This window comes from Crotalus tigris, unplaced genomic scaffold (genome assembly GCF_016545835.1).
Source record: "Crotalus tigris isolate CLP2741 ecotype Arizona unplaced genomic scaffold, ASM1654583v1 scf7180000024291.2576520, whole genome shotgun sequence".
Taxonomy (NCBI): domain Eukaryota; kingdom Metazoa; phylum Chordata; class Lepidosauria; order Squamata; family Viperidae; genus Crotalus; species Crotalus tigris.
In genome coordinates this window covers 69,761-83,962 of record NW_024100464.1, presented here as the reverse complement: position 1 = coordinate 83,962, position 14,202 = coordinate 69,761, and the positions used below count along the sequence as shown (strand labels likewise).

General features: G+C 37.4%; 1 protein-coding gene across 3 annotated transcripts in view; it reads left to right on the top strand.

The window, feature by feature from the left end:
* The window catches only part of SUSD6 (sushi domain containing 6), a 58,441-nt gene that overhangs the window by 36,188 nt on the left and 8,051 nt on the right, over positions 1–14,202 (top strand). For all 3 annotated transcript variants that reach the window (XM_039324028.1, XM_039324030.1, XM_039324031.1), the window contains exons 3-5: positions 4,486–4,683; positions 6,187–6,325; positions 12,852–13,279. In XM_039324028.1, the coding sequence (XP_039179962.1) occupies positions 4,486–4,683; positions 6,187–6,325; positions 12,852–13,279 (765 nt within the window). The remainder of the gene's footprint in view (positions 1–4,485; positions 4,684–6,186; positions 6,326–12,851; positions 13,280–14,202) is intronic.

Sequence of the window (14,202 nt, the reverse complement as noted above, 5' to 3'; positions counted from 1 at the left end):
AGTAAAGGTTAATGTTGAGCTCTGCCAATGTTATCTGAGGATTACTAAGGGAACAAAAGAATGAAGGAGGGTTCAGCTCTTAAGTGCAGGTGTGCTTTGGAAATTTAAGTTGAAAGAATCTTTCAGATGTTCATCTACCTCCTTCAGAACTATTCCATATCTTTTGGGGCTTGGTCTCTTTAATCCTGCTCTTCCAGTTCTCTTCACTGAAACACCCATTTTTTTCAAATCCTTACCTTTCCAGTGCCAGTTTCTCCTTCTGTTACTTTGACTTCAGAAACTATATGTCTCTCAGCTCTTAGTTCGTTATACATCTCCAACTTGTTCCCACTGCTGCAGCAGTGTAAATATTCTGTAGACCAGGGGTTCTCAACCTTGGCAACTTTAAGACTTGTGGACTTCAACTCCCAGAATTCCTCAGCCAGACTTTTCCACAAGTCTTAAAGTTGCCAAGGTTGAGAACCCCTGCTGTAGACCATCTATGTCATAACAAGGATTCAATAGAACAACAGAAAATAATCGGTATATTTCAGGCAAACAGTTTGCTGAGAAAAACTCAAAGCCTTCATAAAGATCTCTCTCTTTTCTTGAGTTCACTCATTCTGCTTTGAAATCTTTTCAGTAACATACCAGTAATGATAATCACATCACCTTCTGTAATAGCAGGAGAGGTTTCAATAAATATAATCAATGAATATTTTCTCCATCTTTAATTACATATAACATTATTTCTTCAACCACTCTCATCCTAATGGGAACAGTGGTTAGCATTGCCAGCATTATTCTTCTCTAGTAGCGTTTTATAGAACATGTTATAAGAATGAATTAAATTAAAAGCACTGTAGCTGTTTTCTGCTCATATTACATCAAAATAATTAATTTTTTAAGTTAGTACAGGCATGTACTAGAAGAGCTTATTCACCTACCCGTTTTATTCTGCTACAAATTAAACCAGTTTTTAAAACTGAAATTAGACTATGTATTGTGTTACATGGAAGGATTTACATTAAGTAGAATGCATTCTGTGTTGCAAATAATTACTAAAGAGACAAAATATACACCACTCCTACATTTGCCTATGAGACTCATTTTTGCTGTTCCCTCTTCTTTAGCTTTAAAAGCCTGTTGGCAATTAATGGAAATAAGACTGCTTCATTGTCAGTGAGATCGGGTACAAATAATATTTGGGAGAGGAGGCAGTTATTTTTAAAGGCCTATCTATAATGATCGATTGCTTGCATTTGAGATGAATATTGTGCATTTTTTTTGTCTGAAGGTGGCTTTCTAGCATTGACTTTCTGGGTCTGATCCTACAATTATTGCCAAGTTACTTATCTGAAAGTATTGTTATTGTTGTTACATTCCACAATCATATTAAGATATGAAATGGATATCTTTTCCATTTTGGAAAGGATAGCTCTATTGCTTTTTTAAGATATAGATTTTACTGAGATGGGAGAGCTCTATTGCTGAAACTACAGTATAGTCTTAGCTTGGCAAGGCAGACATGTTACAGAAAAACATTTTAATAGATAGTTCTGTGCATGGCATAATTTTCTCCATGGTTTCTTAGTGGCAGAGGTTTAATGACCACGTGGTAATCCTAGTGTTGCATGTTAATTAAAGTAATTCAACTCTCTGCTTTTTGTGAATCTCCAGCTGATGATTGCATTGATGCAAGACTATAATTAGTCTTTATTTCCCTTTTGATGTCTTTTGTTTAAAAAAGTTTTGAAGAAGCTTGAAATGATTAGGCACATTTTATCCTGTGTATGTAACAGAATCTAATTACCTAAATGTATAGCTTTGATTACATAGACAAACCCTTTTCCTTCAATATGATCTCATTTATTCATTTTAGTATATTAAAAGAGACTTCTTCATAATGCATTCTTGATAGAGAAACAGTAATTTTTCAATCAGCACTGAATATGAAGAAGACCTACAGTGGAGCAAGTAATATTTGGTTCTTTACTGTTAATTCAGTGTTCAGAATAAAGCTACATACACTCAGTAAGGAGGAAACTATTAAAATTTAATATTAATATTAATAGATTAATATTAAAGGCAAATAAAGATATTTGTCTCTAATATTACTCTGTTAAAAACAAATATATATTAAATGGCAAATGGGATTTTTCAAGAATAAAAACACTCCTGTGCTTTCTTACAACTGTGAATACCCTTTTTGACCAGAAGGAGCGGTATCTGATCTGCCAAGTGATGGATTTTATTCATTGTTCAGGATAAAGTTCCTATCTGAAATAGGACGCACTGGATTTTGTCTGTTAAGTTGAGGGCTTACTATCAGCAGAAACTTAATAATAATAACAAAAGAAGAGGAGAAGGAGGAGGAGGAGGAGGAGGAGGAGGAGGAGGAGGAGGAGGAGGAGGAGAAGAAGAAGAAGAAGAAGAAGAAGAAGAAGAAGAAGAAGAAGAAGAAGAAGAAGAAGAAGAAGAAGAAGAAGAAGAAGAAGAAGAAGAAGAAGAAGAAGAAGATGATGATGATGTTGGAAGGGACCTTGGAGGTCATCTAGTCCAACCCCCTGCTCAGGCAGGAAACCCTATACCATTTCAGACAAATGGCTGTCCAGTCTCTTCTTAAAAACTTCCAGTGTTGGAGCATTCACAGCTTCTGGAGGCAGGTTGTTCCACTGATTAATTGTTCTAACTGTCAGAAAATTTCTCCTTAGTTCTAGGTTGCTTCTCTCTTTGGTTAGCTTCCATCTGTTGCTTCTTGTCCTGCCTTCAGGTGCTTTGGAGAATAGCTTGACTCCCTCTTCTCTGTGGCAACCCCTGAGATATTGGAACACTGCTATCATGTCCCCCTCATCCTTCTCTTCATTAAACTAGACATACCCAATTCCAGCAACCGTTCCTTATATGTTTTAGCCTCCAGTCCCCAATCATCTTTGTTGATGATCTTAATGCATTCGAGTATCTCTATTTATATTTATAACAATATTGATGGGTGATAGCTATATATACCTGGTTGTTTATTCCCATTTCTTCAAGGAGGAAATAGCTTGGTTTAGTATGAGACAATTATGGTTTCAGTTTCATCGGTGGGATACGTGTATAGTCAGATTATTTATAGAATGTGATAGCTTAAGAAAGGCTAAAACAAGTATTTTTATAATTAGTGGTCAGTCATCAATGGTAAAATAAGCTAAATATTTCTGTAGAAATAGACCTGCTACTTCCCAACACATGGTTAAATTTTATGTTCCGCTGTGATTTTTTGCTATGTTTCCTGGGATGGGATGGGATGGGATGGTCTAGACTGGGTAGAGTAGGGCAGATTAGACCAACTAATAGGGATAGCTATAATTACATATGTTTTTATCTCTTTATTAATACAATAATTTCCTACTGGACTTTAAATAAGCTTGTGAATAGATATAATCCACTTTGAGCTGCTGCTCTTAAAATAACTTTTTGTGGATTGTCTTCTGAAGAACAAACTGCATTTAATAAATTCCTATTATTGGTTATTGTTTGTTTATTCTGATGAGAAATATCAGTGGAAAAGAGTGGATGAATGGATTTCAGTCTTTTTTATCCACCTATCTTTTCTGTTCAAAATTGCTGCCATGCCAACTGTGTTTTGGCTTGTGGTGATCAGGATAAGTATAATGTTTTAAGCCACATAAAGCGACAAGTTCAAGTTCTTATTTAACTTGGTCTTGGCTAAATCATTGTTTGAGGCTCACCGACTTCATAATCTCACTGACCTTGTTTCCTGAGGGAAGACATGGATAAGCATAATAATGTCCAAAATCTATTGAATGCTCATTCATGGTTCTCAAAAGAGAACATTTGTGTTCTCTTCACTAATTATGTTCCTAGCAATCAGTAGTTGCCTACAAGTTGCAGAATATAAAATAGGCCATCAATGTATGCCCACATTAGTGTATGGAAAGTCAATGTATTACCTTGTCATGTTCTGTTTTTATTCTTTACTCTGTCTTCCTATTCCTACTATCTCTTGAGCATTTCTGGACTTACGACTTTGAATGGACGTATTGAAATTGCAACAAACCTCTGGAATGAGTTGAGATAGTTGTGATGGTCACCAGAAGCATTAGTTGCAAACTAAATCTCAGCAACAACAATCATTTTAGGAAAGATTTCTGGCTTTTCAATTATCAGTCTAAAAAGAAGATACATTTTTTAAAAAAGAACCTGCTACAGGGTATATTAAATGACCATTTTCATAGATGAAGATGGAGATTTGGGCCCACCGTTCATCATTATCTCCTTCAGAGTAGCAAGACAAGAATGCACATTCTTTTTTTTCTTTTTAAACTATTTTTGAAGTACTTTATTTTTCCATTTTTTAAAACAATATTTTATTAGGTTTTACATTCTTGTTACATTTCAGTGTTTGTTGAAATGCAATGGTGCTGCGGTCTTGGGTTACTACATATTTTAATAGGATTTATTGCTTAAAACTGGGGTCACAGTTTCTGTTTTCCTTTGCAGTCTGTCCACAGCCATCCAAACCTGAGAATGGAGGTTACAAATGTCATCCAACGCCTTGCAAAGACCCACTGACATCTGACAGTGTCATAGAGTATTTCTGTGACAAAGGTTATGTTTTGAAAGGAGATTACAAATATTTGACTTGCAAGAATGGCAAGTGGAATCCAGAATTGGAGGTTACCTGTAGACTTAGTCAAGGTCAGTATATCTGAGTGAATTTGCTCACTTTTGCTTTCTGTGCTGTTTATTTTTGTCCATTGTTTTCAGATACTGACATAAAATCCTAGTTACACCTTAGGAAAGTATTGGCAAGGATTCTCTCTAAAAATAAATTTAGCTACCATATTTTTTACTTAGAAATTTTATATAGCCACCTGTTCGCTCACAGCAATTCTAATCTAAGTGGCTTATAAGCAATAAAAATACAGTAAAACAAACAAAAACACCCACCCACCCTGGCAACAACACACAGTGAAATGAGCCATTTGATGGGCTCCACCGTGCAGTATATTCCCCATGTAATTCAGAAAACTATGAAGCTATGGAGACTTGACTCTTCCCCTAAACCCTGGGTTAGTGTGTGGTGACCCCCTTTTGGGAATTTGGGTGAATGAGAGTTATATTTCTACTGCTGTCTTGGGATCTCGTCTGGAGTAGGTGGTGATATTAAACTGAATAAATTAAACTTGTATCTCTTTTTGGTAGGTTATGCTAGGTTTATTATTTTAATATATGCCGTTCATTCTGGAGTTGGATGGCTTCAGACTTCTCAAATTTGACAGATAAATGAAGCAAGTGCATAGCAATTAAATTGTGGAAGTGTTTTAGAGGAAGGGATTTTCGAACCAACTTGATCGTTGCTTGCTGCAAGACATTGTTCTTTGCCCCATCTTGACTCTCTTGAAAAGAATGTTCTCAAAAGCAGCTTGACTATTGTGTCTTGCAAAATTTTCCATCAGTAAGATAAGAATTCCTTTCCCATGATATGAAGCAAAAAAAGGAAGAAAATATTTATCATGTTGCTTTAATTGACCGGGGGCACTGCAGCAGCAGTAGGAGAGGAGTAGATGTCTTTTAATAGAAATTTATGGGGAAAAACAAAATCCCTGAAGGCCAGATGAATGCTGAAGCTGAAATGTTCATGTTCAGTGGAAAAACTAAGCTTGGGACTTTTTTCATCTTCAAAAATAAAACTCTTGACATTATAGGAATAATACCAATCTCCTTATTGTCAAGCTTTGACTTGATAATGGAATGTTCCCACGACATTCTGCCTATAATCATGCAGTCATAGTCAGAATTACCATTCAGCTGCTTATTTTTTCCCCTTAGAATTAAATAAATTTCAAAAATATAAATCTTGAATATATCCATTATAGTTTTGACTTGTATCCAAATGATTTTAATTTCAGTTAACCTAAAACAGGAAGCTTGGGAGTTATCGGACAGCTAAGACAGCCTGAGAGTTCAGTTGAAAGGAACATGACTTGACAGCTAGGTACAATCTAATCTCTCTGAGGATGTCTCTCTCTGAATGTATTTGCAGCAGATTTCACCCCAAACCAGGCTTCTCTGAGAAGAATACTGCCTATGCAAACAGCTTGCTATCAGGACTGAGTTTATTCAGGAATCCTGTCTTACTTATAGGAAACAGCTGCTTCCTAAAGAGAAACCATTGACTGTTTTTGTTTGATTTTGTAGATAAAGGTTCTCCTCCAAGTGTAGGAGTACCCACTTTATCCATAGTGGCTACTACAGCAAGTTCAGTCGCTCTCATCCTTCTCTTAGTTGTATTGTTTGTCTTGCTACAACCAAAACTGAAGTCATTTCATCATAGCAGGTGAGTTTTTCGGAATTTGTGGGGGTCTGTTCAGTTAGAGAGGTGTGGGGGGGTGGAGGTTGTGTTTGATGCTAAATAGACGAGGCTATTATGACTAGTTGGGTATCAAGTGAAGGCTAGCTGCTGGGGTTGATGCTGCTGCTCACTTTAGTAAACTGCTAGGATTAGAGTGGTGTGTATACCAACTCAATGTCCAGAGTAGCCTAAACCATGCAAATTAGTGGCCAAGGTTCTCACACTATATGCTACAGTTGACTTAACTGCAGAATAGCCTGAGAGATAGCACATGAGTTATGCCAACTGTACTGCAAACTGCTAAAAAATTAGAATAGATCCTAATGTTGATCATAGAAGCTACTTGAGAAGATGACATAATCATCAGCTGCTTTTGATGGGCAGATGTTTATGCATGTAAATTGGATGGGGAACCTGTTCCGATGCTGCTAGGTCTTGGCATCTTCTGCTACACCAGTCAAAGATGAAGAATTCTAGAAGTTGTTTGGTAATGTCTACAAAGTTTCAGAATCCCCACTGTTCATATAAATACTTATAAGTGCAGTATGGTGACAAGTGTCTCATTATTTTATTGACCCAAAGCCATGCATTTTTTTCCTGATTGTACCTTACTATTTTCTTTCAAGTTTTTCCTCCAGTCACTTTTTTCTACTTCAAGAACTCATTCTGTTAGGCAAAGAATCCATTTATTTCCTTGGGAAAACTATTTCCATTTTGATCTTGAAGATAGTAATCATGAATTCTATTGTAAAAGAATAACTGGACTTTGTGGTGTAATACATACCTGGACTTTTTTTTTATTTCCATAATGGATAGATTTTTTTCAAAGTACATTGCTCTCAATAGATTCTAATTATCAAGGTCTCTTCTAGTAGAAACTTTACCTAAGGCTTATTGGAGGGATTCAAAATATCCAAACATTGTGTTTTCCAGGCTGCCCATATGATCAGGACAGGCACCATTATCAGTCACCTCCGTTACTCAAAAACCAGAAGAACCCCTAGCCTTCCTTCCATTCTTGGAACTTGAAAAAGATCTGTGCATTGTTTGCTCCCTGCCTGCTTCAAAGTTCCAAGCTGGGAGGAAGCTTGGAATTCCTTGAGCTCACAGACTGTTGTCAGTATGTTTACTCTGGCAAGCACAATGTGGAAACTGCACTTCAGAGGAAGAGGGAGTTTTGTAAACAGGCTTAATTATTTAAAATGAACAGTTATCATCACTGCTAATAGATACTTTTGTAGTCCAGACTATTTGTATATTATTCTCTGAGATAAAGGAAAGAATTATCAAACAGTAGACACATACCTTAGTAGTTTTCCCTCTATTCTTATAATTGAAGCTGAAAAAAATGTGATTCAGGATAGAAATATCTCTTAATGATGAAGATAATGCAACTTCAAGATTGCATGCCCATCATATCCTAACAAAAATTATTCAATGAATAAATTGATCAAAACTTTGTGTTGTTTTCTTTGAGTGGGTGGGTAAGACTATAGTAAGAGCGCTACTTTGTTTCTTCATGGCTAATTCCCTTGGAAGGTATGCCCCATTTGTTCTGCCTTGTATGCTTTCTTAAGATTGTAATCAGAAGAGTAATATTTATGTTTAATCCAGGTAGTCTTTTCTCTCTTCCAGTCTCTTACAATCTTACATAAGAAGCTATGAAATTTAGACTGTTCCAAGATTTTGTGATCCAGTGGAATTGTTCATCCGTAACTGCTTTAAATTCTGATAAGCTCACGCTTGCAATATTAGTGATAGTCTCTAGCCAGCCTGCCTTATTCTGGCCTCTTTTATTTTCAAGTATTTTTTTCAATCAGGATCTTTTCCAACAACTCTTACTTAACATGTTATATGGCAAAAATATTTATTTAGTCCTTCAAGTGTGCTGACTGATTCTGCTTCCATAATGTTGAATAATTTATTTTTCTTGCTGTCCAATGTTAGAGAACCCTGCACCTGTAGGAAAAAATGCTAGGGTGATGATAGTGATCCTCTTGCTGTTTAATGTCCTCTATTTTTCTAGCTCTGCAGTTCAGTGACATTGGTTTTTTCTTCAGCCTTTTTGATCCTCCAGCTTTTTGATCCTCCAGCTGGTTTGACAGCAATTTTGTTGGCAGTGTGTTGTCTCTATACTTTAAAAGTTTGTCTAGATTTGTCATAGCCTACTAGAAGCTGGTGCTCCTTTAATTATGATTACAGTAACCAATCCTGTGGATTTTTGATCCAGGAAGGTAGTATTTGTTTCTGCTGCTTCACCTGATTGCATTAGGTGATCTTGTACACTTGACATATTTTGGTATTTGTATCAGACTGGCTTTTTCATTCTGTTTCTAAAATTTTAGCAAGGAATTCGTTAAGCCTTCCTCACTTCTAATCACCTGGTTGTTTTACTTTGGTCTATTTCTTCCAGCAAATTTAATTCCAACTTATGTTTTCCAATCCAGTGCTTTTCATCTTATGTTCTTCATATTAAATAGGGTGATAGTATACATTCTTAATACACTCATCTGCCAATTTTAAACCCAATGTGGTGTTCTATATTTCATTTTAACTGATGCTTCCTAGATGTCATAAAAATTCTCAAAATATTCAGTTAGACTGGTCCAGCCCTTGTATTTAATGGCTATCTGCAATTTGCTGTAGTTCACATAAAAAATATTAGTATAATCAATAAAACAAAAATCAGTGGCTTTTAGGGGACTGTCTTGTCTTTTCAATTATACATGGAATATGTGTAACACATGCAATTGTTTGGTAGTTGGAACATCTTTTGACACTGTAATTTTTTGTTGTTTTAAATACAGATTCCTATTTACCATTCTCTGGCCATAGCTATGTTTTCCATATGAACTGTCAGCAGTATTTTAACAATATCCTTGCAAGATATGAAACAATTCTACAGGTATTTCATAAATTCCTGCAGCTCTGTTGATAGCAGCATTTTCTAGGGTCCATTTAGCTTTATTTTCAGAAAAACGCCTGACTCTACCCACATTACTTTGTCATAAATCAAATGGCCTTGTCTGAAATAGACTTCTCTAAACTGTATGTACTTTTCAGGTCTTGCCCAGTTTTGTGAAATGTGTTTGGTTATAGGAAATTCAGATCAGTGTCTGGAGATGTTTAGAGTTCTTTTTTTCAGTACAGTTTGGCAAGAAATATAGGCTGCATATAGAAGTAGTGTTGCTAGTCAGCCTAGGTAGGTAGCTGCTTGGTGCATAGAGCTTAGCATAGAGCTAAGTATTTCTAATCATGAAGTCTCTGTAAGCAGAATTAGATCTGTGACTCACAGTTTACCTGGCAGACAATGTCTGTCAAGTTAGCCCATAGTTCCGACTCCAGCAGAGATGGCTAATTTATAGAAATCGAACAGTTTATAAGGATATAAAATAATAGATGCTTCCTTAGTTGACTGTGGGCCCAGGATAGCATGAGGAAATTGATTATCAATAAAGCCATTCTGTTTCTCTTTATTTAATACTAACATAATTTGCCATTGAAATGATATGCCATATCATATCTAGCCTCTCTTCCTTAACTCATATTTTCATCTGCATCCAGTATCTTAGCCATAGTGCAATTATTATGAACTATGAGATAGAAGTCTTGTAATTCTGCCCCAGCTCATTTATGAATTTACTAGTGGTGATAAATACATTTTTACAGGGTCTCTTATTTCCTCTTATTCCTATCTTACATTGTTGGGTTAAACATTACTAAGAAAATAAGAGGTGGTTTTAGGATGAAATGTATTACACATTATATTGTTACATTTCCTCTTTTCTCAAAAAAAGAGAAGCAAGGTGTTCATCTGCCCATTATAAATCTGAAATATCCTAAGAGATTTTTGGCTCCCAGATTGGCCTGGCATTGCTATGGCACTGTAGTTAGTTTGACAAGATGGCAGATTTCCTACAAAATCTAAAGCTGATATGGGACAAATCTCACTATTTGTTGTTGTTAATTGCGAAGTCGTGTCCGACCCATCGCGACCCCATGGACAACGTTCCTCCAGGTCTTCCTGTCCTCTACCATCTTCTGGAGTCCATTTAAGTTCACACCTACTGCTTCAGTGACTCCATCCAGCCATCTCATTCTCTGTCGTCCCATTCTTCTATTGCCCTCAATCTTTCCCAGCATTAGGCCCTTTTCCAGTGAGTCCTTACTTCTCATTAGGTGGCCAAAGTATTTGAGTTTCAACTTCAGGATCTGGCCTTCTAAAGAGCAGTCGGGGTTGATCTCTTCTAGGACTGACTGGTTTGAACGCCTTGCAGTCCAAGGGACTCGCAGGAGTCTTCTCCAGCACCATAGTTCAAAGGCCTCAATTCTTTGGCGCTCAGTCTTTCTTATGGTCCAACTTTCACAGCCATACATTGCAACTGGGAAAACCATGGCCTGGACTATACGCACTTTTGTTGGCAGGGTGATGTCTCTGCTTTTTAGTATGCTGTTTAGATTTGCCATAGCTTTCCTCCCCAGGAGAAAGCGTCTTTTAATTTCTTGGCTGCAGTCCCCATCTGAGGTGATCTTTGAGTCCAGAAAAATAAAATCTGTCACTACCTCCATTTCTTCCCCATCTATTTGCCAGGAATTGAGAGGGCCGGATGCCATGATTTTGGTTTTCTTAATGTTGAGTTTCAAGCCAACTTTTGCACTCTCCTTCTTCACCCGCATCAAGAGGCTCTTTAGTTCCTCTTCACTTTCTGCCATTAGAGTGGTATCATCTGCATATCTTAGGTTGTTGATATTTCTCCCGGCAATCTTAATTCCAACTTTTGATTCATCTAGCCCTGTCTTTCTCATGATGTGCTCTGCATATAAGTTAAATAGGCAGGGCGACAGTATACAGCCTTGCCGGACTCCTTTTCCAATTTTGAACCAATCAGTGGTTTCGTGTCCAGTTCTCACTGTTGCTTCTTGACCCGCATATAGGTTTCTCAAGAGACAAATGAGATGGTCTGGTACTCTCATCTCTTTAAGAACTTGCCACAATTTGTTATGATCCACACAATCAAAGGCTTTTGCATAGTCAATGAAGCAGAAGTAGATGTTTTTCTGGAACTTCCTAGCTTTCTCCATGATCCAGCGTATGTTGGCAATTTGATCTCTAGTTCCTCTGCCTCTTCGAAATCCTGCATGTACTTCTGGTAGTTCTCGATCCACATACTGCTGGAGTCTAGCTTGTAGGATTTTAAGCATAACTTTACTAGCATGTGAAATGAATGCAATGGTGCGATAGTTTGAACATTCTTTGGCATTGCCTTTCTTTGGAATTGGAATGTAAACTGACCTTTTCCAATCCTGTGGCCACTGTTGAGTTTTCCAAATTTGCTGGCAAATTGAGTGTAGCACTTTTACTGCATCATCTTTTAAGATTTTGAATAGCTCAGCTGGAATACTGTCATCTCCACTAGCTTTGTTGTTGCTCAGATTTTTTAAGGCCCATTTCACTTCACATTCTAGGATGTCTGGTTTGAGCTCCATGACCATCTCATTGTGGTTATCTGGGATATTAAGCTCATTCTTGTATAGTTCTTCTGTGTAGTTTTGTCATCTCTTCTTAATCTCTTCTGCCTCTGTTAGGTCCCTGCCATTTTGGTCCTTTATCATGCCCATCTTTGCATGAAACGTTCCCTTAATTGCCTACTGTATGGAAAGCATTTTAATACCTAATACTGTCTGTGAGGGAAAAATTATAATGAAACAATGGAAAGTTCTGAAGTAACACATTCAACGAATTTAACATAATGTTAAATAGAGGGCACATGGAAGCATATATTAGGGATATATCAGTCTTAATTGGAATGAAGAGCCTAGCCCTTCAGTTTTTAACAAGAAGGGTTCATCTCAGCATAATTTTTGTTCAGGAATTTTAATTCCAGTTAACAGCAATTTCATAAGCACTTCCATGTTAAGAGGGACAGTTTGTGTTGCTCATTAAAGAATTGGCTTACCTCATTGAAAATAATCCCAAGATCAACCATATCTTGGTCTAGCTTAGGCTTATTAAAGTGTTCTTCCATTTAATGTCCTATAGATACATTGGGGGTTTTGTGTATGTGTGCTTCAAGTCAGTGCTGACTTTGGTGGCTACCTGGATAAGTGCCTGCAGTTTTCTTGGTGAGGTTTCAGGCATTTGCCTTTCTTTCTTCCTAGGACTAAGAGAGAGTGATTGGCATAAAGTCATCCAGTTTGTGCCTTCATGTGGGACTAGAACTCACCATCTCCCAGTTTCTAGCCTGGTGCCTTAACCACTACAGCAAACTGGCTCTGACATTACAGGTCACTAAATATCTGATGGCTATGCTAATTTGCAGTGAGAATTCTAAAAAATTTCAATCCTAAGACATTTGGAGAAAACCAGAGCGCAGAGATAGTTTATTACTAGTACCTTTAACTCTGAAACAATAGTGAAACAAATAGGATTGCTAATCCTGTACATTTTATTGTTCCATAAAATGCTGTTTATGTCATTGTACCTAAATATTTCTTTGAATTCCAAACACAGGCGTGATCAAGGTGTTTCTGGGGACCAGGTTTCTATTATGGTGGATGGAGTTCAGGTAGCTTTGCCATCTTATGAAGAAGCTGTCTATGGCAGTGCTGGAAACTGCATACCATCCTCAGATACACGAATACAGATCGTCCTTTCAGAAGGAGCTGGACAGAGTGAGGCAAGGGAAATGCAACAGCCGCCACCAGACCAAGTGGGTCCCAGTGGTTTTATTAGGGAGGATGAAACCCCTGGACACTCTGGATTGTGTGAAGCTGGAAGTTCTCACCACTCAGAAACTGTTCTAGTGCATCAGGCGACCACGTCTTCCTGGGTGGCTGGCACATCTAGTAGTAAATCTGGGCACAAAGAGACTTTGGACTCAGAAAATAGTGATGTGCAAAGCCTCTTATCGCTTGCGTCCTCAGAGGAGTACATGGATGGTAAGTAATGTGAAATAAGTATTGAATCTGGATTTCTATAACTGTAATAAAAATGTCTGTAACTCCTACAAGGTCCATTTTAATCAACAAATTGCAAAAAGTAGCATAGTCTTCAGAAAAAAAATAACTGTTCCAGAACCTTTTTGTTATCCATCACCTATCTTTCCAATTTATATAATCACCCATCTCAATACATGACAAACATTTAAAAAGAATATAAAAACACCAAAACAACATAGTAAGTTAAAACAATATATAAACATGTATAAACCATACAAGAAATTTCATACCTGAAGTAGTCACATCTGACCATAACTGCCAATGAAACCATGGCACAGGCTCTACCACAGTCCCAGGTCCTCATGCCCATTGGCAGAACCTTTCAGAACCTTGTGAAAAGCTAGCAGAAGCCATGCAGGTTGTGTTTGGAGTAGTGCAACCCTAGTCAGGACAAGAGGTGGAAAGTCCCCAGAGCCAGGAGGACCTAAGACCCTGGCCCCAAGACCCCAGACCACTCAATTTTGCTTGGATTGAGCTGAAGCCTGTTGTTCCCCATCCAAACCCCCAGAGCTTCCAGACATTGAGACAGGACCCCCCCCCCATATCATTGGATAATCTCATCCATTGGCTTCATGTAGATGTTAAACAGCAGTGGAGAAAGTACCAGGTCCTGTGGTAACCCACACAGCACTCTCCTTTTCTTACATACTTTCCCTAAGAACTCCACAGGATTGCCCATTAATAGATTAAATTGCAATTTTCTGTGCATTTCGCAAAAGTACACAAACCAAACAAAAAAATTCCTAGTCTTGCCTTTAGGATTTACTAATACAGGGTTCCAAAGTTGCATAATTTGTTTCAGCCGTAGTCTTTATTTATTCTGGTATAGAAGTTTGGATTTCATGCATTTTAAACTCATGAAT